Source organism: Lissotriton vulgaris, chromosome 10 (assembly GCF_964263255.1).
Source record: "Lissotriton vulgaris chromosome 10, aLisVul1.2, whole genome shotgun sequence".
NCBI classification, from domain to species: Eukaryota; Metazoa; Chordata; class Amphibia; order Caudata; family Salamandridae; genus Lissotriton; species Lissotriton vulgaris.
The window spans coordinates 737,724,314-737,746,481 of NC_141698.1; the positions used below are offsets into that span (position 1 = coordinate 737,724,314).

Below are 22,168 nucleotides of genomic sequence, written 5' to 3' on the forward strand. Positions count from 1 at the left end.
TCTGGGAGATGTATTTCTCCTTTGCAGCGATCTGATAGTCTTTACTTGCCCTCCAATGGGCTCCAAGGTAAGGAGAGTGACAATCCTCGGTGTTGTAGCCTCACAGTTATGCCGGGCATTTTTCCAGCTCCGTGCCCACTGTTACGGCAACGGTGCATTCCCCACGGCATAGGCTGCCGTTTTAAATTCTCGCTCCAAGTTGCCCAAAGCTCGGGGATGCACACAGGCAACAATTTACATCCTGCACTCCATTACACTTGGACTGCCTTGCCGACGCATTTCGGAAATGTGTTCCTTCTTCATGGGCTTATGGCACAGAAATACGCTGAAGTACATCACACTTTTATATATTAGAAAAACCTTTTGATTGGCTCTCGTGATCAGTCTCTCACCTTCTGATAGGCTCGTTCAACAGAGTCATAGGCATATAGCCTTCTGGGAGATGTATTTCTCCTCACGAGAGCCAATCAAAAGGTTTTTCTAATAAATAAAAGTGTGATGTACTGCAGCGGGCGCGCGAGTTATAGTGAGTACAACTAACTATAACGGGGGAATTTCAATGGTTTTGTATGAGTAAAATGTCCAGCTAACTATAACTGGTATGAAACCTATGGTTTTTTCAGTGAATATATATATATATATATATATATATATATATATATATATATATATATATATATATATATATATATATATATATATATATATAGTCATGTATACATCTGTTTTGAGATGTTGTCTTGCATTTCTTTACTATCCTGAAGAACTAGATGTTTTTAGTGTTCCGTAGGAATAAGTAGATGTGTACACTTCTAAAAACAGCTATATGTACTAGAAAGTATTATCTTCTCTGAATCTTCATGTACGTTGTCTCACATTCTTTATTATAGAATGTTAAATTGGTTATGGCTTCTTCAGCCCGGATATGTAACAACACTTACCACAATAGGAAGGCATACGGACATCTACAAGTGTATCTGTTATGTTTTTATAGGCTATGGATGCCTACTTTAGATGTTTCCCACCATCCGCTACAGACAACTTGATCTTTGATGCTACTGCTTGCTATTCTGATTCAAGCATGAGAATCTATGAAAGATACCTCAATACAGGATATGAAGATAATAAGTTACTTACCTGTAACTACGGTTATCCAGTATTGTTATCTTTCATAGATTCACATGCAGCCCACCCTCCTCCCCGTAGATGATTTCCTCTGTTGTTTTATGAGATACTTACTTGCCACTTGTGCTTTGAAAATCTGAGGGAAACTGCCTCTATTGGGAGTGTTCTAGAGCGTGCTGATTGGCTGTATTTAACATTTGATCCTTTTAAAAAAAGGACATAGATAGGATATCAAATGCATGGCATAGGGCCATTATAGACCTTGGTATTTGTTAACTACTGCTTAATTATATTACTGTGGGACTCCCATCTCAATGGCAGGGACTGTTGAAAGCATGTGAATATATGAAAGATACAAATACTGTATAACCGTAGTAGCAGGTAAATAACTTATTTTCTTTCATGTCGCTTGGCCAAGGGAATCTCTTAGTTGCATCTGTTTTGAGTTATTACTGCTACAATTACAATTACAAGTGCGAGGTTTGAAACCAACACATGAATAAATAGTTAAACCTACAGCCCTCATTAGGGGTTCACCATTAATCCCAGTGGGACCTGGTAACAAGAGTTCTCTCTAAGGGGATTTCTAAGTATAGTCATAAGCACTGAATAGTCCCGCCCACAGTGCTTAATTTGTGCTGGTGCTTAGCACCGGCACTTAATTATCAGGGCCGGGTCTACACATCTGCTGCACGTCACATATTGCCTTGATGACATTGGTATATTTACCTCACTACTGGACTCAGAGTCAGTGCTGAGTATTCTTCTCATCTCCCGAGTGAGTCCCATTGAAGAGTGTTTTGGCTGTGAACCAAGAGGACATTCATCTGCTGTACTGTTCATATGTTGATGGCGGCCCTTAGTTCAATGTTGCCGGTGGGCAGGACACTGATTGGGCTGGGTTTTGGTTCTGCAATGGTCCGGCAGTTTGCGCAGATTTTGTAAAGATTGCTACGCTGCAGTACATCCGGCCTCGCCCCCCCCCCCCCCCCCTCCCTCCTATGAGTCCTTCACGTCAGCCCGACGATGTGGTTGAGAGCAGGCAGCAGCAGCGCCAAGCCCAGACCTAGGCCTAATCAGTTAATAAAGGCAGGCAGTGCAGTGTCCCACGAGTAACGGACAGTCAGTAAGTATTAACCAAGGCGACCATAAAAGGTATTTATCAGCCCGTTGTCACAAGGGCCCTTTAGTGAGGAGAGGAGGGGTGTGGGAGTTATGCAAGTCGGTAACATAACACGCAGCTGACTGGTAAAGCAGCCGGAAGCCAGCTATTGAAGGTATGAGCCGACGTCATCCCATCTTAGTTTTTCAGTTGGCAGGAGACGGCGTTGCCAAAGAAACAATGCTCCTGTAACTGAGGTACTGACTGAATTCCACTTGCCTTTCTAGCCAGACGCAGTATGTGTATTCATAGTATCTTCCTTGTGCTAGAGTGGAGAGTGGCCCACAATTTACACATTGGACTGCCTGCTGAAAGTAACTCCTATAAGACGTATTGCATATTTTCATTCTGAGGGATGCACAATTTAGCTCCAGTGTTTCCAAGCACAGTAACATCAGTAACAGTTTAAGAGAGGCTGCACCCAGTGAAGGCCGACCTGTGGCGTAAAGCAAAATAAGGGACCCCTGCAGTATTCCTTTGTTGTTGCAGTTTTTAGTGCAAACTCGACCCGAATGTATATCGGAGCGCTTTACATGAGCACAGGTTGCATTTCAGACTGACACATTTATTATTAGGCACAGGGAAACTAAGCCATGTTGTCAGTGACTGGGGCAGCTTGATACGCCATAATCAAACTAATTCTCTTTTTATTTGCCTCTCTTAAATACAATGAATCTGGAAAAACATGCGCAATAGTAACAGCTGCTTCTACAATTAATAGGGTTGGTACTCATTATATTGTCCCAGTAAGGCTTGATATCTGAGTACGGAATAGAACATGCCTCATGAACATTGCACGCAGATTTCTGCTGCAGGCGCATTAACCCATTGTTCTGTTTGGCACACAGCCATCGTGTCTCCTAGATATTTTATGGACCGTTCATTGCTTAGTAACGAACCGGCACGGCAATGCACTCGTCTAGTAAAGCACAGCGCGCCCCCTGCTAAAAAAGACGAATTTCGGTTTTGTAGGCAGTTTTAAGTAATGCATTATGGTGCCACTTTTTCCAGATTTGTGGGTTCAGTCAAAGAGCCCGGGACCAGGGTTCGATTCCCGGCGCGGCAGGTTTCTGGACCAGGGTCAGCGGACTCGATAATTCTCTCGCCTCGGTGCCCACTCTGATCAGCGATCACACTCGGCAACTCTGGGCATTAGCTTGCCTCATCTTCACTAACGGCCCCACCAGACCGCCGGGGATGCCTGGTCTCACCCTGGAGATACCCATTAAGGGACCATCTCTCAGGGAAGCCAGGAAGGGTTTCGCAGCGGTCGAAGCGCCCTGGGACCCTACGGGTAAGTAGTGCGCTATATAAATGCCAATACATTTACATTTACATTTACATTTAAATCGTATTTATTTCTACTATATGAATCCTTGGTGTTATATTCTTTGAGACCTCTATTTATTTCCTTCATTTCGAAGAAGTAGTCGTGCATGCTTTGTGGAGGTATTAGTATTTGAGGCAAAGTGAATGAAAACTGTCAGTCGAAATATCTTATTGTGTTTTGTTAATCCTTTAAAGGATGTACCCATCAACGTCCATATTACGTCGCTAATCATCGTGAACGGTGGGGTTTGTTTTTAAAGCGGGTGGCGCTTTTTGGGTTCATTTATGTTTTTGAACAGCACATACATTATTAAAGCTGTGGACTTCGAGTTGGTCGGAGGATTAGGTACTATATAGCCCTCTCCATAAAATCCCACACTGTAGGGTTAGAATTCACCCCTGCAATAAATAATACCCATTCTGAGTTTTGGGGAAAATCATGCGCGTTTTGATGGCTGCACCAAAATACACGTTAGGGAAAAAAGCCCCCCGTTTCCAATTTACATATGGTACCCAGTAATACCAGTTTCGGAAATACCAACCATCTCGGATTGCGACCCCTGTAAACAAGTTTGTGCAGGGGTCGGGAAACACCAGCCAACTTGTAATCAGAGCTAATAAAGGCCCAAGGCCAGGGAAGCTAAGGTGATTTGCGCAGGATCACTCATACGTTTTCGCCAGATTGGGTATTACATCTGACTTTTAGCAGTGCTAGTTGAGGATGTGGGTGCAGCTAATAGAGTAAGTGGATGGAGCAGTTGAGGAAATGGGTGGAGCGGGAGGAAAGTAGGTGTGGCCTCCAAAAAACATTTGAACACCTACACTTCATATTTTACAAATTAAGCACTGCCTGCCCATGTGCAGGTCTCTTAGAACTGGATATGGACCTCTTCCTTACTGTATTTTTTGTCAAATCCGCTCCTTCTAGGCTGCAGAAAAAATACTGTCCTTCAGAGCAGGACCCTGTCTTCCTTCGCACAGACCCAAAACTGGGCTCTGTCATAGTGGTGGCTGTGAAAAAACAACACGTCACAGTTCCTACCTCAACAGTCCCACCTGGCAAGGAGAGCAGCAAACTTGACTCGCTATTTAGGAAAGTCTGCAACATAGAGGCAATTAAAATGAAAACGGCCAGCGCCACAGCCTTGCTAGGTAGATATGATAGAGTGCTGTGGGAATCACTCCAACAGTTTGTGGACTGCCTCCCTAGCGACAAGCGAAAAGATATTAATGAAATTCTCACAGAAGGTCTCATGGTTTCTAACCAAATTATTATTGCTGCAGCAGATTCATCCCTCCTGGCAGCACACAAATACTATCATGGGGTTGCCCTCCCATGACACACTTGACTTCATCTCACATCTCTGAAGCCAGAATCACAACAACCAATTCTCAATCTCTGGTTCTCTGGAACAACTCTCTTTGAGACTCACCCCGACAAGGAGATGGCCAGGATGAAGGCAGAGATGGAGACGCTAAAGGCCGTCGGCTTGGAGGGAAAAAAAATGAAAATCGTTCAGGTCATCCCAACGGCGTTATTCATCACAGAGGGTTCAAAGCCCTCGTTGGTATCAGGGTTGCCAGATGAGTCCACGACAGCAGTACCAATGATCCCATCAGCCTTATCAAAAGAGGCAGGCTAGAGAATGACAAGCCAGCAGCTTGCACAAGGAGGCATGCAACCCACAGGATTGAAACCCTGAATCTTTTCTTCTCCCTCTTCTGTTACCCACTCTGGTAGCAAAGCAGTGACCTGGAAGTCAGTTCACGCACTCACTAGACACTACTGCCTAGATTCTGACGCTAGAGCAGATGCTCAAGTAGGGACGGCTTCCCTAAGGAACCTATTTGCTTAACTTTTTCCAATGATCATCTGTCTCCTGCACTACACTCTGTGGGGATGAGCTTGCTAATCTATTCAAAGCTTAGGACTGGACATGGAAATCCCCAACGAGAGAAGGAACACTTTCTTACCTACAACTCAGTGCTTCCATAGGGGTATTTCCATGATAAGTCATAAGCAACCCTCACGCCTCCCCAGTGGATTAGACAGAGGTGTCCAGAAAGTCTTCCTAGATCTCACATCGCCTTAAAAAGAGGACTGAAGTAACAACCACTGGCTGTGCATGATGGGATACCAATGGTCTGTTGATTATTAATGGCACAGCCTCTTTTTTTGAGCCATGTAATGGCAGCCTAAGAGGCTACTCTGTACTGCTCTCATTCATATATATCATGAAAAAGGGTTTTGTGAAGGAGATTTATTCTGTGTGTAAAACATTTTAGATTCCTCTTAAATATAGTATACTGGTACCTTTTTCACTTTATGATGAAGGCTTTGGCCAGTGTAGCCCATATAATTAGGCTGCATTATTTGTCTCTCTATCTCTTAAGTGTCTTTACAGGCCTTCCTGAAGAAAGGCAAAGAATATCCACTTAAGAAGATATATCTAGAAGAAGTGCTTCTGGGACCCCGCACATGGGTGGGACTATTCAGTGCTTATGACTTATCATGGAAATACCCCTATGAGGGAACTGGAGTTACAGATAAGAAACTATTCTTTATTGGGCCTACCACAATTATAATGTCCACAGAAACACCCCAGGCTGGTTAAATCTGAGCCTTTGGCTGTTCAAAACTGCTGGATGAATTGGTCTCAGAAAAACCAAATCAACTGGCAATTCCCAATTTAAGGTTGAAATATCAGGGTAATACCCCAAAAATCCCTTATTGCACACTCTCAGAGTTAACAGAACTCTAGTCACCCTGCTCACGTTAACTCCAGGTGTGCAGACTTAGGGGATGTGGGGTCCAGGTTACTTGTAGTGAGGCCAGTGGCTGCTTATCTCAAGTCATGCTTTATTTCCACACCTATGATCAGCTTTTTTAGGCTTAAATATAGCAAGTGCTATACAAAAGCTGTACTCTGACTATTGAAATACATGACCCAGCTCTTTAACCTTATCTAACTATGGATAAATTTACAATATCTGGCCACTAATAAGCGCATTTCTAATTCTGTAGATCAATGCTGACTGCTGCAAATGTCTGAAATCTGTTTTCTTTCATTCATTTCTCAATATGTTCTAGGAAAGCTATAGGCTTGCTATCAAAACTGAACGGATGATTGAAGATCTTGTGAAAAATCTTAGTAGTGAGAACCCTGAACTTCAGATGCATTGTGCCAGTGCAATATTTAAGGTAATGTTTATACCCCTTTATGTGATCTTCTTTGCAATGTATTTTTTAACATTTTAATTCACTTCCCCTACCAAGTGCATTAATACACTTAAAGTTGATTCAAAATATTAAGGACTTTTTCGCAGCACATTAGAAGAAGAATTATAGAGTTATTTTTAGATATGTGTTAATTTCATGCCATATACATACAGTACCAAGAAAATAGTTATACCCTGAGTATTCACAAATGGCAAGCTCAGAATGGCATGAATATTATCCCTGCATGTCGATGAATGAGGAAATTCATTTTGTTTGTGTTCACGGGTAAAAACATTATGCTGGGAAAAGTATGACTTTTATAATTTACCTGTATAGCACACCCTTACACCTCGAGGATTATCCATTTGAATCACTGTGGCAGGATTAAGATTAGTGTAAATTGTAGTTGACCACTTTATCAATTATTTTACCACAGAGAAATACTTTAGATTATGGTGAGATCAAATACCATCCACACCGAAAACAGGATGGTTGCTGGTTCCTTGTTGAAATATACACTTATACCTAGGTTTTCTAGGTGTAAATGTGTATAAATTACCCGTGAATAGCCTCAAAGTTTGAATTTTTGGGTGTGCACAACAGTCCCATGATAACAAAACATTGCCATGATCACTTCCTTTGCCTCCCTCTGTTCCTCTACATATTTCGCCCTCTGAACACAATGAAAAGTCCAACTGGAATGAGTTAAAAGTATTTCCACATGGACATTTGCGTTTTTGTTTTTGTAGATTACACCATTGAGAGCAAAACTGTCCATGAAACGGCTAAATGTGTTCAGGTTCGAAGTGACTGAAATCTACTAATTTGGATCCTTTCTTTTAGTTAGCCATTTGTGTAATTTCATTATGGCTAAAAGTCCTCCTCTTAATTTACACTCATTTGAAAGATGTTACTTTCTTTAGAATAATTTTCCCCTAACCAATATGTCTCATGCTTCCCTTTAAATTGAATGCTCTCCTCGATCTCAAAACATTTTAAGCTTTAGTGGGATTGCCTAAATCACACCTTACTTCATCAACCTTTAGAATTCTAAAATAATAAAAATACGTTTTCACATCTGTTATTACATGATTTATTATTTGATTTTAAGTAAATTGTATGTTTTATAAATTAATTCATAATGAAACAGTGCAATGTCAATAGTAAATTTCATAAATGGTCCACATAGGAAAGATTCCCTGAAAACAATTATTGTGTATACATTAAGATGTTGCACTCTCATAATTATTTATGCATTTGTGCAAAGTAAAGAAGAGGAAAGGAAGAAAGAAGGAAAGAAGAAAGAAAGAATAAGAGAAGAGACGAAAAAGTAAATATTAAGTACTATTAAAAACGCAGTGCTTGTACATTATAGGACAGTTGATTATTTGCAGATAAAGATCCAGAAAGGATTTGCTATTAAAAGTAGCAGTGTGTAATATATGATCTACACTTCCTATAAAACATACCCACGCCCACAGTGTATGGGATGAAATGAATTCTTCCAGTTGGATAAGTATTGTTATAACACCTATAGTTAGCAGAATGTCAATAAGTAAGCAGTCCCATGAAGTTAGAGAGTTATTTAAATGGGTATCAGAACAAGCATGTATGCTCAAAGAGGCTAAAGTAGGAGTTACGGAAAGGTTGACATTAAAAATATTAGATATTGTGGGTTTGATGACTTTCCAAAAAGACGAATATGCCTGCAGTAAAATAGTAAATGCTCTAGGTCACCCAGAAGTTATATTGCAATGCCAACAAGCAGCCGAGAACAAAAGTCCCTGATTGTGTAAACATTCAGGAGTCCAGTCTGATCTATAGGCAATCCAAAATTTACACTGTGATAAATGAGGGACATTTTAGGACAAATGAGGGACATTGCAGCAGATATCCCCATAAATCGTCCAATTTATTGGGAGGAATGAATTCAAATTATATTTAGAACATGAGTTGTCCCATGTTTATTGAATCTGATGAGTCTCTGGTTTAGAGATCATTTGTTACGTTTTATAGAATATTGATGCCATATGTGTCTTGAACACAAGATTCTGAATAAAGATTAAACAATCACCCTTATGCAGCCTTTTAATGCCTCTTACTATTACTTTTAGTGTGAAGAAACGGTAGAAGTCCAAAGGTTGAAGATTGAACCTTTCAGATAGCATAGCAAATGAAATGGGATTGCCAGGTTGAATAAAATCTCTTTTTTTGTTTAGTAAATTTTTATTAAGTTTTCAAAGAAAGAGAAACAACAAAGAATTACAAGAATAAAAGCCATTATGAATCATACATAAACATAAGTGTTATATACAAATCAGGCAAATAGCAAATAAAGCAAGTATGATTAAAAATGATTATGAGAGCGAAATAAAAGGGAAAAGAAAAGCAGGAAAGAAAAGGGGGGAAGAAAGAAGAAAAGAAAGATAGAAAAGAGAAGAAAGAGAAAGGAAATCATGTAATGCAATAGGAGAAAAGAGGAAGGATAAAAGATTAATGCATAGGAGAGCGTGTAGAAAGATAAGTGGTGAAAGGAAGCCAAAGAAGATCTGATTTGCTTTTTTGAGATAGAGAGAAGAAGAGGAAACAGAAGAAATTCGGTGTTCATCACAAATAAAATCCCACCAAGTTAAAAATGAAATCTGTGAATTATCTTTCCAAGAGGATAAAATAACTTTAAAAGCTAATGCAATAAAAAGGTCAAATAATCTAGAAGAGGGAGATGCAATAACTACATTAGGCGATAAAGATCCGAGAAAAACATTTTGTAATGATAAAGTAGTATTAAAGTTAAACACTAACATGCAAATATTCCAACTAGAATTTCAAAAGGAGAAAACATTAGAACACTCATAAAGAAGATGAGTTAACGTGCCCGTTTCAGATGTACAGGACCAGCATAATGGGGACAATGAAGGTGAAAACTTACAAATAGTGACAGGAGTAATAATAGCTCTTTGATAAATAAAATACAAAGACTGAGTTATGCGAGCAGCAGCAGAAACTTTAAATATTTTGGTCCACAGTTTGTCCCATGTAGTAATAGGTAATGAAACAGACAAATCAGTTTCCCATGCAATCTCAATCGAAGACTTAGGTCTTGCATTAAGATTTGACAACAATAACTTATATACATGAGCAGCTTTAGGATCTATGAATTGAGAATAAGGAGTACAAAGGAGTGAAAGGTGATGTAGGTGGTGTGAGATATGGTAGGGAAAAAGAAGTTAAATGAGACTGTATGGCAGCAACAATAATATCATACTCATAGAGGAAAGAGTCAGGAAGTTGGAAGTCAGTTTGAAGGGTGGAAAAGGGAACTATAGTATAGTTGTGCAGAAATTGATGTACGCAAACAAAAACCTTTTCTTTCCAATATTTGTAATAGAATGATTTACCTTTATACTTAAGAAATGTATTAAACCATACACAGGAGGACAAAAAGCATTGAAGGGGGGTGAAATCCTTAGAAAACGTGTTATACAACAAAGAGCGAGAGTATTTTAAAATAGGACTGTCGGACAAAAAAGAACAATTTGACATAAAAATTATCTGCTGAAAAGAAAAATATTTCAAGAATGAGCGTTCAATAAGTACCCATTTGGGAACAGTAGTATCCATGAAATCATAGGCTAATGCAAAAGATTGTTTAAGCAAAAAGGCAGAGTGATAAGTGTGAAAATTTGGAAAACGTACACCACCTTCATCTTTAGGGCGTATAAATTTGTACATGTAGAATTAATTTTGGAAAAATTAGTATTGGGAATTTATACAGGAAGCATAGATAATGTATATAAAACATGAGGAACAATCATCATTTTAATAGTATCTAACCTGCCCCACCAGGAAAGGAATAAGGGAGACCATATGAGGAGGAGGGATTGAATTTTGTTAAGTAATGCAGAAAATGTAAATTTAATTGTATCACGAATGGAGGTTGAAAACCAAATGCCAAGGTATTTAATTTTAGAAGGGCACCAAGTAAAATTAGTATTGTTAAACAAAAACTGATAACATGTGGAATTTAGGGGTAAAACTTCTGTTTTAGAAAGATTAAGTTTATAACCAGAAATACTGGAATATAATCGAACTTCATTTAAAAAATGAGGTAGAGAGTTAGCAGGATTAAACATATATATAAGAATATCGTCTGCATACGCAGATAGTTTCGATTCGACAGAACCATGCTTGAAGCCAGTAATCTGGGAATTGACACGAATGCGCTTCAAGAATGGTTCAAGGCACAGGATAAAAAGTAAAGGGGAAAGGGGGCAACGCTGCCTCGTCCCTCTGGATAAAGAAAATGATCTAGAAAATTGGTTATTAACAAAAATGCTGGCACGGGGACAAGAGTACAAAAGTTTAACATAAGAAATAAAGGAGGGCCCAAAACCAAACCACTGAAGAGTCTGAAACATAAATTGCCAGTTAATACGATCGAATGCCTTTTCAGCATCTAGGGAGAGAGTGAAAGCTGGCTATAACTCGCAGCATTATTCAGAAAAATGCCAAACAAATACATAGAGGAGAAAGACAATGCTTAAACAATGCTCTCATCAAGTCACATCCACTTTGCAGACAGGGGCTGTATATATGCAGCAACAACGAGGAGATAGAAAAAGTTGCCATAAAAATGCAGCAGTATTCCAAAGAAGTTAGCAGAGGGTTGAAAAACCAAAAAAAGGGGCAAAGAAGACCAAGCAGGTCGCTGTGCAGAAGAAATTACCGCCTTGCTCCAGGAGATTATCACCGTGCTGAGGAGACGCGATAGCGGCGCCTAAAATGGCGGCCGCCCGCGTTGCGATGAGGAAAAGTGAAGAGACGCCGTTTTTCATTCAGGATAGCAGGAAAGAGCCCGTCGACTATGCCAACAGGAGCTCCGCATCTTCCGACGTCAGGATAAAGTGCTCAGAGAAGCAAAAGAAGCGTAAAATTGGCTCACATGAGGGAAAGAGGTCCGCTGAAGAGCAGAGCTCACGATAGATCCGCCATGACGCTTAGGCGTCAAAGCCACGCCCCCTTGAATAAAATCTCTAACATAGAGAATTTCCACAATAGACTAATGTTTCCAAAAAGATAAGACAGGTTCTAGTTTAATAGCTTTATTAAACATAAAGACGTGAGCTCGGACCGCTTAATTTATTATGAAGAAAGCATCTATCTAAATGTTTAATACCTGAAATTGAGTCTTTAATTTGAAAGGTAACTTGTTTAAACGACAGGGTATTAATAAGTGAGAGGGTGAACCAACTCTGATTCTGTGCAGTGCAGAGTCTCACTGACGCAGTACTAGGCGTGGGCGGAAAATCCGTTCCGCTCGCGGATTTTGCGGATTTTCGGGAAATCCGCAATCCGCGAGATTTGCGAATTTCCCGCAAAATCCGCAAATCCGCGAGCAGCGGATTTTGCTCGCACTGCTCGCACTGTTCGCGTGAGTTCGCGCCCCGCGAATAAGTGCAAAATTGCAGAAATACGATCTTAGCAAAACTGAAAGTAACTACTTACCAGGTTCAAAAGTTCAGGCTCATCATTAGTAGCCATTTCCTGGAGTGCTTCCTGAGGGGCCCCTCCAGAGTTCAGTTGCCAGTTGAAACTATTATGTGACCCTGCTCTGAACCTCAGAATAGTTACACATATGCCACAAAAGTCCTGAATTACAGCTAAGGGAGACAAGCAGGAGCCAGGCTGGAAGTTAAAATCCATTAATCAGCCCCTAATTCATTATTGTCAGTTGGGGCAGGGCAGGTGTTGTAACTAATTTTGCAACAATGAAAGCACTTAGCAAGTGCAAAAGATCACTAATCAGGGCGCACTAAGGAAGCAGGTGCCAGCTAAAAAAATATTCTGTGACACATGAATCAGCCCCAAATTAATTCAGGTCACTTGAGGCAGGGAAGGTGTGCTTTGCTTTGCCGAAAATAATGTACACTGGACAACCAGAGGGTGTGGTGATGAAACAGAGGGTGGCATGGGTGGGCCAGAGGGTGGCATGAGTAGTCAGAGAGTGGCAGTGGTGACAGAGAGTGGCAGTGATGAAGAAGAGTGTCCCAAACAGGCTGGACACGTAGAAACAACAAGTTCGCGAAACTTGCGACCCGACAGGTAAGTTCGCAATTTGCGAAAGTGTACAAAACCCTCGCGAACTGGCAGAAACACGGGCGAACACAAAAAAAACAAAAAATCCGCAAATTCGCGGGAATTCGCGGATTTTGCGGATTGCGAATCTGCAAATCCGCAAAATTCGCGAACGCGAGATCCGCAAAATTCGCTCATGCTTACGCAGTACGCAGCATGTAGTGGAGCCGGAGCTTGCTGAGGAGAGGAGAGAGGAGTGTACTTGCATTCCCTGGCCTGGCCAGACCCCTGTGCCCTGTGTCGGAGGGGCGGCTACAACGACTGAGGAGTGTGTGGGGCTAACCACGGTGTTCGGGCCAGGGGTGTGTCCGAGCACAGCAGGAGCAGTCCCCTGCCGCAGTTTGTGAGCCCAGAGCCCAGGCCCCTGCAGAAGCGTCCCAGACAGGTCTGGGTGCGGCTTGTGTTGTAGCCTGGTGATCTCCCTCTCTGACCCCACCTACACTCTACACTCTGCACCCCACACTGTGGGCCATTACTACCACTGCTACTACCACCCTACTATTCCACCGCTCCACTACTCCACCGTCCCCAAAATAAAACCTGCAACAGCAAGCCAAGTGGAGTGACGCCCCCTTCTGCTGCTCCCTGCTCGCAGAGGCAACGCTCAGCTCAGTCATGCACTCTGTGCTCCTCCTCACCTACTGCCTGGCTACCACTCAACGCAACAGGCAGTCTCAGAGCTGTTACATCAGCTGTTATATAGGCATCGGAATTTTCAGATTTATGGACATAAAGCTACTCCACTTCGTTGCAGTGGTAATATCAAGGGTACTTGGAGAGAACTGATAAAGGCTACATTTCTCAACGAGGAGGGGATGCAGTTGTTCAGCAATTGAGGAACAGACAAGGGCAGTGCACGGAAGCGGCTGGTATCAGGTCAGTGTGGCTCGTGCATGCTTATGTGCCCTCATTCTGGCCCCATTTTGTCCTTGCTTCTTTGTGGCTCTCTTGAGAGGCTGCTAACATGTGGTCAGGTAAAACTTGGCTCTTCAAAAACCCATAAGGAACAACCCTAGCAAGTTCAAGGCATTCCAGACAGCAATCCCTGTATCTGCCCACATTGACCACATCGGCGGTGAGCCCGTCCACCTCCTGCCGCACGCTGCCCAGCTCGTTGACGATGTCCTTGAAGCGCTGGCCCGAGGTTATCTGGAGAAAAGGAGAGGCATAACCCCGGGTTCTGAGAGTGGACGTGTGAGGAGGGCAGAGTCCCGGACCTGCAGGATCACCATGCAGCCCCCGCTGAGAAAGGTGAGCCCTGGCCGCGCTCCCCGGCAGCCCCGCGTCTGCAGCAGCCCCCGCAATTCTGGGCCAGCAGAGAGGGCCCGTGCGGAGCGGCCCTCTGGGCACACACACCCCTCCCCAAAACAAAGCAGCAGGGTTGTGAAAACACCAGATGCAGGCAGCAGCCCTGCATCCACATTCGAATGAAGGAAACGACGCCACGACTCTCCTGGACTTCTTTACTTTTCTTTTGTCCTGGCCGTCATTTTGCTGCTGCTCTCGGCCGCTTTTCTCTGGACCCTGACCCGCCATCTTGTCCATTCCCTCGTCCTTTAACCCTTTCCCCTAGTTTCCCCCTTGACGATCCTCAAATGTTTCTTCCCTTATCTGATTTGCCTTTTCTCAATACCCTTGTATCCCTCCCACCCTCTCTAGTGCAGTGACTTACATCCCCCCTCTGACCCCACTTAATAGAACTCCTTTGTACTCTCTACCATTCCTAAGTGTCTCTTAGAGTTTATCCATTCGTATCCCTTCCCTATGTATATAGAGGTAACTCTAATCACTAGTATATGCAGGAGACCTTTGTACTCTCTACCATTCCTATGTGACTCTTAAAGTATATCCACTAGTATATGCAGTAGACCTTTGTACTCTCTACCTTTCCTATGTTACTCTTGAGTATATCCACTAGTATCTCTTCCTTGTGTGACTTTACATCTTGTACATTTGCAATTGTTTTCTGTTTGTATCTTATATGTAACGCATGTAATCCTTAGTCCTTATGTTCTGCAACAGGCTCTTATGTAAAGCGCTCTGACACCTTTCGGGTAAAGTTTGCGCTATATAAAATTGCATCAAATAAATAAAATAAATTAAAAATCCTGTGCAGCAACAAAAAACAGCAAGGCTAACTTGTTCTGGAAGATAAGCCTTTAATCTCTCCCATCACCCATATGTTTGAAAAGTCCATAAACATTTCACACAAATTTAACTTTTTAAAAGATCCTGTTGGGGCTATTCATACCATCACAGATGACTCCAGTGTTCTTCCAGTACCTATTTCCCCAAACACAAGCATTAAGAGCGCTGAACAGGACTTAACTTCCACCTCTGAATTAGGCAATATGGTTGGACTATGGTAAATACTTTGGTACCTTCCTAATAGGCTACTGGTATACCCCTCTAAGTCCCTAGTATATGGTGATAATATACCCAGGGCATAGGTACACCAGGGGTCTCCCTTGGGCTGCAGCATGTACTATGCCACCCATAGGAGGCCACTCAAATGTTTCAGCCTGTGTGAGCTGGTGCTAGCACCACTCACCACAGATATGTTTCCTTTTATCTGAGGTCACTACACTTAAAACCTGGAAGTCACCCCTAAGGTAGGCCTTTCAATCCTGAAGGCAGGGAGCTTGGTTCGTGAGGGTGCCCTGCATGAGCAGTACAACCGTACAAACCCAGGAGATAATTCTCTAGGCTTTGTAAGTGCTGTCAGCCATTTTATACATCTAGTGGACATCAAATCAAATACAAGATGGCTAACTATATATTGGTTGCACTGAAACCAGTTGTGTTTGGCATCAAACATGTTTGAATCGTATGCCAACACAGATTCTAGTGTGGGATATAGGATCCCATGTACTGAGGGCTCCCCTAGCACGAGCGGATTACCGAAAAGGAAGATTTTTCCTGTTTTTGACAAACACACCACCATTTTCATAGCTTTAGCTCATTGGACGACCAAGAGCCTTCACCAGCAATCCCTGTCCTGGACCCTGTGCCACAATCCAACTTTAATAAGAAGGATGCCCTTCTATTGTATGACAATAGGATTACTAGCTGGGACACTCTGGAATAATCCACTACAATCAAAGTCGATTAAATGCAAGACTAGCAAACTTGAGTTGCCCCTTCACAGATCTCAAAAGCAACTTAACCTTTACTAAAATCACTTGACCTCACTCTCCCCCATAAATGAGTGGAGACAGATTCTGCAAGGCAAACGTCGCTCTCCCTGGGTCAAGCACATGTCAACACGGATAAAAAACAACTGGTTCTTCTCCAGTATTGGGGTGTCTTTCATAGATTCACATGCTTGAATCATTCCCTGTCATCAAAGTGGGAGTCCCACAGTACATAAAATAGCAATATTAGTATACATCTATACATAGTATAACAATAGCATAGCTGAAAAATACTATAGAAAGTATTGTAACGTAGCACTCAATAGGAAAAAAGTTTTCACTTTATTAGCTCGTCCAAGTCATTAGATATGGTCCAAACTCCAGCCAATCAGGAGTCAGCACCACCTAGAACCTTCTCCCGAGAGGTTCATTATCTCATATTTTCTACTGCACGTCTTGTGAAGGGAGTCTCCCTGAGCTCTGCTCGGTACTCCAAGAGGTCACTCTTCAGACACTGTGAGTCTTGTGGAAAATTGTGTTTTCACTCCAAGGATCCTCACAAAAAATGTATTTACTGCCTACATCCTGACCATCAGGTGGGAAACTGTAAAATATGCAGGACTTTTCCTCCAAAGACCTTAAGTGGCAGAGAAGGTAGATTACTTCTGTGGCTACAGAAGCTTAAAATGAAGGATGGCCCAGTTTCTGATGTGGATAGTGATTCCTCTCCTAAGACTGTTGCCTCTAAGAAAAGGGCTAGTGAGGCGGAGTTGACATCTCCTAAGGCAAAGGTTCTGAAAAAACATCACTCTTCCAAACGTGAAGACCAGCCTTCATCGTCAAAAGGGACTTCAGCTCCCGCTAAGGGTCACTCTACATATCAGATCAAAGTCTCAGGCGTCAAAATCTCTGTCAGATACAGCTTTACCTCAGAAAACTGGTCTATCGTCGACGGGCTCGTCGTCGATTCTGCCGTCGACGAAGTCCTCCATCGTCACAACTACGACAATGATGACTACTTTCTCACCTAAACCTGGTATGATGATGTCTTCTACGTCTTCTCTGTTGACGCTGGTCTCAGTGACGGTGATGCCTAAGTCCTCTACTTCCTCTCTCTCTTTGTCGACGAAGATAAAGAAGAAACTTTCGTCGACGGACACTTCTTCGTTGACAGGAACGTCAGAGGATCTATTGGATCCGTCAACACTTGCATCGCTGACACCTACCTCGTCGACGCCTGTCCCACCGACGGTTGTCTCGTTGACGCCTGCTTCGTCGACCCCAGCTCCGTTGACACCTGCTTCATCAACCCCAGCTCCGTCGACGCCTGCTTTGTCAACACCTGCTTTGTCGACACCTGCTTTGTCGACACCTGCTTTGTCGAAGGTTGCTTCGTCGACGGTTGCTTCGTCGACGACAGTGAAACCTTTACAAATGGAGAGTCAAGTATGTCATCTTTGGTTTCACCGCTAGGTTAGACGCCTCTAGTGCCTTTGAAGCCTTCAGAAGCTTTTTTGCCGTCTTCTGAATCAAGGAAGAGCTCATTGCTTCAATGTAGGCAATCTTCAATGGACCTTTTGTTGCCTATGCAAGCTTCTCCAAATCTTTCAGTGCAGCTGTTGGATTATGGGGTGGACCAGGATGATTCAGAGGAGGATGATAGGTTTCGAGCAGTTCGTAGTCCATCAGAGCTCCTCATTAAGTGCCAGGACATAGATGATGAACAAGACTATGGATATTACTCAGAGCCAAATTTTCAATCACAGCCTGAAAATCCGGCAGCACAAATACCTTTGTCACTCATTTCAAATTTGCAACACATGCTGGATGACTACTATTGCAATTTCCCTCCTTCAGACCCAGCTTCTTTGATTCCTCAGTCGCCTATACCCTCCACCTTCTTCAATCATTGTGCCGCCCCTCCTACTTCTCCGGTGGCATCTAATGCTCATATTATGGAAGACACTCATTCAACTGATGAGGAGAGAGAAGAAGGGGCGTTGAATGATAGATCCCTACAGTTACCAAATTGAAACACCGCCGCCTACCACTCCTACTCCTGTGGAATTTCCACCTGTGTATATAGGTGGATTTCATGTCCTCCTGGACAGAGCAGCCAAGAGATTTCATCTCCCTATAGTCTCAAAGGATGAGGACTGTTTGTTATATGCTTTTAAGAGTCAACCAGTTAAACAGGTGCAAGCGATTCCTATCATTGATTTCATCTGGCAGGTGGGTTTGAAGGTCAAGAAAACCCCTGCTTCCATTCCAGGAGTTCTGCTGCTCTTGGATAAAAAGTACAAAGCACCAGACAATTTACCAGCCTGTTTAACTGGTCAACTGAAGCCAGAATCGGTTATTTCACAGGCTGCTCAGCGTTATGCCCGGAATCCTTCTTCTCCTTTGTCGGACCCTCCTGACCGAGAAGGCAGATGCCTTGATGCCATTGGCAAAACATTTTTAACTATGGCAACAACTAAGGTCTGAGCAGCTAATTCCCTTGCCATTCTAGGCCCCTATGATAGGCAAATGTGGTTAGACATTTCTCCTTTTATCGATCTGTTGCCTGAGGACTCAAAAGCCGAAGCATTAAAGATTCTTCTGGAGGGTGAGAAGATCTCTGCCGAGATCACTGATTGCGCAGTGAATGTCTCTTCCATGGGTTTTCGTCAATTGGCATGGACAGCAGTTGCTTGAAGGCAGGTTTGATTAAGAACTACCTCTTTTAGCCAAGAAGTGTAAACTTAAATTATTGATATGCCTTTTGACGGAGAATCACTTTTTGGGCAGCACATAGGTGATGCCCTACAAGCAGTTAAAAAAAGATACTGACACCGCACATGCTCTAGGCACTTTGCAATTTAAGAAGCATCTTTTCGTGGTGCGAAAGGTTGTGGTTCCTCCTATTCCTTTTGAGGAGGTTACAATCAGAACAGACAGTATCCGGGACAACAACGTTACTCATCATCACAGCAAGAGCAAACGTATTGTCAACCACCAGCTGTCTCCTATAATCAGTACAGGGGAAAATCTTCCTACAGAGGCAGCGATTCCTGTAAAAAGCGGTGTCAGCCGCCACCTGCCTACCACTCTGTTCAGCACCCCAGCCAAAGTTGGAGGACGAATCTCCCATTTATTCTCCCATTTCGTCCTACCCTTCGGGTTCCGCTCTGTGCCCCGAGTGTTCACCAAGGTTCTGGAACCGGTGGCAGCATATCTTTGTCAAGCGAGTGTCCACATTTTTCCCTACCTGGACGACTGCCTAATCAAGATGCAGTCATTTACAGTGGCAACGAGACATACTCAAACATGCCGATCTCTATTTCAGTCACTGGGCCTGTCCATAAACCTGGAGAAGTCACACTTCACTCCCTCTCAGGTGCGTCCTTTCTTAGGACCAATAATAAATACTCAGAAAGCAAAGGCGTATGTCTCAAGTGAAAGACAATAATGGATTTCCGAGCTGGCATCTCTTCTACGGGCAAGAAAGACCATTTATGTTCGACAGTTCAAGTCGCTTCTGGGAATGCTGTCTTCCTGCATTCCCCTAATTCTCAACTGCAGTCTCAAAATGAGACCATTACAAGAGGAAATTGACAAACAATGGCATCAGGGTCTTTTGACGATGTGATAGCCATCACTTGCCAAATGCACAAAGCGTTGCTGTGGTGGACTCCCAAAACAAACATGTCAGCAGGCCGCTCCTTTGAAGCAGACAATCTAAGTTTCATCCTTACAACAGATGCTTCAGTCGAGGGATGGGGGGTGCATCTTCAGGGTCTCATAGTCAAGGGCAAATGGAATGCTCAGCAACGAAATTGGCACATAAACCTTCTGGAATTACTGGTGATATTCCGGGCGCTATGATCTTTTCGCACCCTTCTTCAAGGTGCTTCAGTGTTGATCCGGACGGACAAGACTACAAGCATGCATTATGTGAACCAACAAGGAGGCACGAGGTCCACTTTGCTGTCCCTACAAGCACAGCAGATCTGTAACTGGGCGATTCAACATCAAATAACTTTATCAGCAGGTCATGTTCTGGGAGTGTCCAATGCTCTGGCGGACTCCCTGAGCAGGTCAATTTCCTCCAATCACGAGTGGGAAGTTCATTAGCCATCGCGGGACAACCTTTTTCAGCAGTGTGGGAGGCCCAATCTAGATCTATTTGCGACCAGTTGGAACCGCAAATGCCAATTTTATGTAAGCTGGCTTCCCCAACCAGGGTTGTGAGGGAATGCTTTTTTGATAAATTGGTCAAAAATGTATGCTTACGCTTTTCCGCCAATTCCTCTAGTCCCAAATATACTTCGGAAGATGCAGAGGGAGCCATGTCTCATCCTTCTCATAGCCCCAGGTGGCCTTGCCAGATTTGGTTTTCAGAACTACTCCTTCTGTCAGAGAGCGATCCGATAGTACTTCATCCAATTCCGGATCTTCTGACAGTGGACCAAGGGAAAATCTGCCATCCGGACCCATTCCACCTGGGTCTATTAATCATGCTGCCCACCTTCTTTGCTCCCCTCCATCCCTCTAAGGAATAGGAGTGTCTCCACCGCCTCAATCCAAAAAGAGCATTGTTGGTCTACCTTGGCCTCACATAAGAGTTTGGGAATATGACCAACTCTTTGTGGGGTACGTGGGCGCTAAGAAGGGAAAGACAGTGCAGAAAAGGACCAACTCTCAATGGGTCATTCTCCGCATTAAGATCTACTATGCCCTGCCTAAGAAGCAGCCCCCTGAGGAATTAAAGGCCCATTCCACCAGGGGAAAGGCTGTGACTACGGCCTTGGCTCGAGGTGTCCCAGTCCTGGACATCTGTCAGGCAGCAATGTGGGCATTTTTGAACACGTTGTCGTGTAGTTCCTATAAAAACGTATACAGTATGTGCATGTTCGGACAACATACACTGTAGGACTGGTGTCAGACTGATTCTAAACAACCCCACCAGGTATGTTGGCCTTATGTATCAGCTACCCTGGTCCCTCAGGACCGTGGAAGCAGTGTACTACTTTTCGCTCAGTCACTCGTGCTCTTTTAGTTCCAGAGAGATGCACAGAATAAACGGTCCGGACGTTTTACAATAAGCATTTATTGAACAGTCATTATTCTAGTGTAAAATAGATGAGCTGCAACAACCACTAGACAGTAACAGATATTAATGATTAGAAGCACTATGAAAGTAAAAGGATGATAGAGTTCTACCATCTTGCAATAATCATGAATACATTTGAGTATATAAAATGCATGATCATAAACAGTACGTACTCCTCTGATGCCTCCCTAACTAGATGTACCTAAGTGTACCTAGCATGTGTGTAGGTGTTAAGCCAAGAATCCCGTTAGGATAAAGTCAACCCCTTACCTGGATTGAGAGACTGTGGGAATGTGTCCAGGTCTTGGGTTGGACACCCCCAAGGGATGTTAGACCACTGCAAACTGGAGTATCTGCATGCAGAAATCTCAGCGTCTTTGGTCAGTGTGTCGGCCGGGAAGTCCTGGTCTACTCTGCCTGAATTAGCAAGATGTGATGTATATATGCCCATAGGTCTCCTCGGGTTCTACCTTGCTGAATTACTTTGTCAGACTTAGGATGACTCGGGAATTAACTTTGTACATTGATATTATACAGGAGATGCATAATGTATGAGGTTTTTACCAGGGAAAATCCAGCGTTCTGTGTGCAGTATCATTTCTAGGTGAAAGGTCAGTCTCTAGGAACCATTATGTATGTAATGTAGGGGATAATATAGGTGGAGGGTTATGATGATACCTGAGCCTATATTCGGATACCTATATGGAATATAACATTTGCCAAGCACTGCTGCCTAGACAGTCGGGTCCACAGGGATGGGCTTTTTGCCTGTTCGGTCCTGCGGGACTTACTGGTGTGAGGTATTGGTCCGCAACCCACCGCCAGGATGGTATTGCTTGGGTGTCTAATGCAAAGGTAAGGAATCTGCAGCTAAAAGTCTCTATCAGATGAACAAATTACTTTCCTTCCGTAACACATTATCTGGTAGAGACTCCATCTACTGCAGATTCCTTACAGCCCCACCCATG

The 22,168-nt window shown here is 43.0% G+C and overlaps 1 protein-coding gene across 2 annotated transcripts in view; it reads left to right on the forward strand.

Annotated features, from left to right (window-relative positions):
- The window catches only part of ODAD2 (outer dynein arm docking complex subunit 2), a 1,227,385-nt gene that overhangs the window by 990,614 nt on the left and 214,603 nt on the right, over positions 1-22,168 (forward strand). For both annotated transcript variants that reach the window (XM_086941603.1, XM_086941602.1), the window contains exon 14: positions 6,708-6,818. In XM_086941603.1, the coding sequence (XP_086797729.1) occupies positions 6,708-6,818 (111 nt within the window). The remainder of the gene's footprint in view (positions 1-6,707; positions 6,819-22,168) is intronic.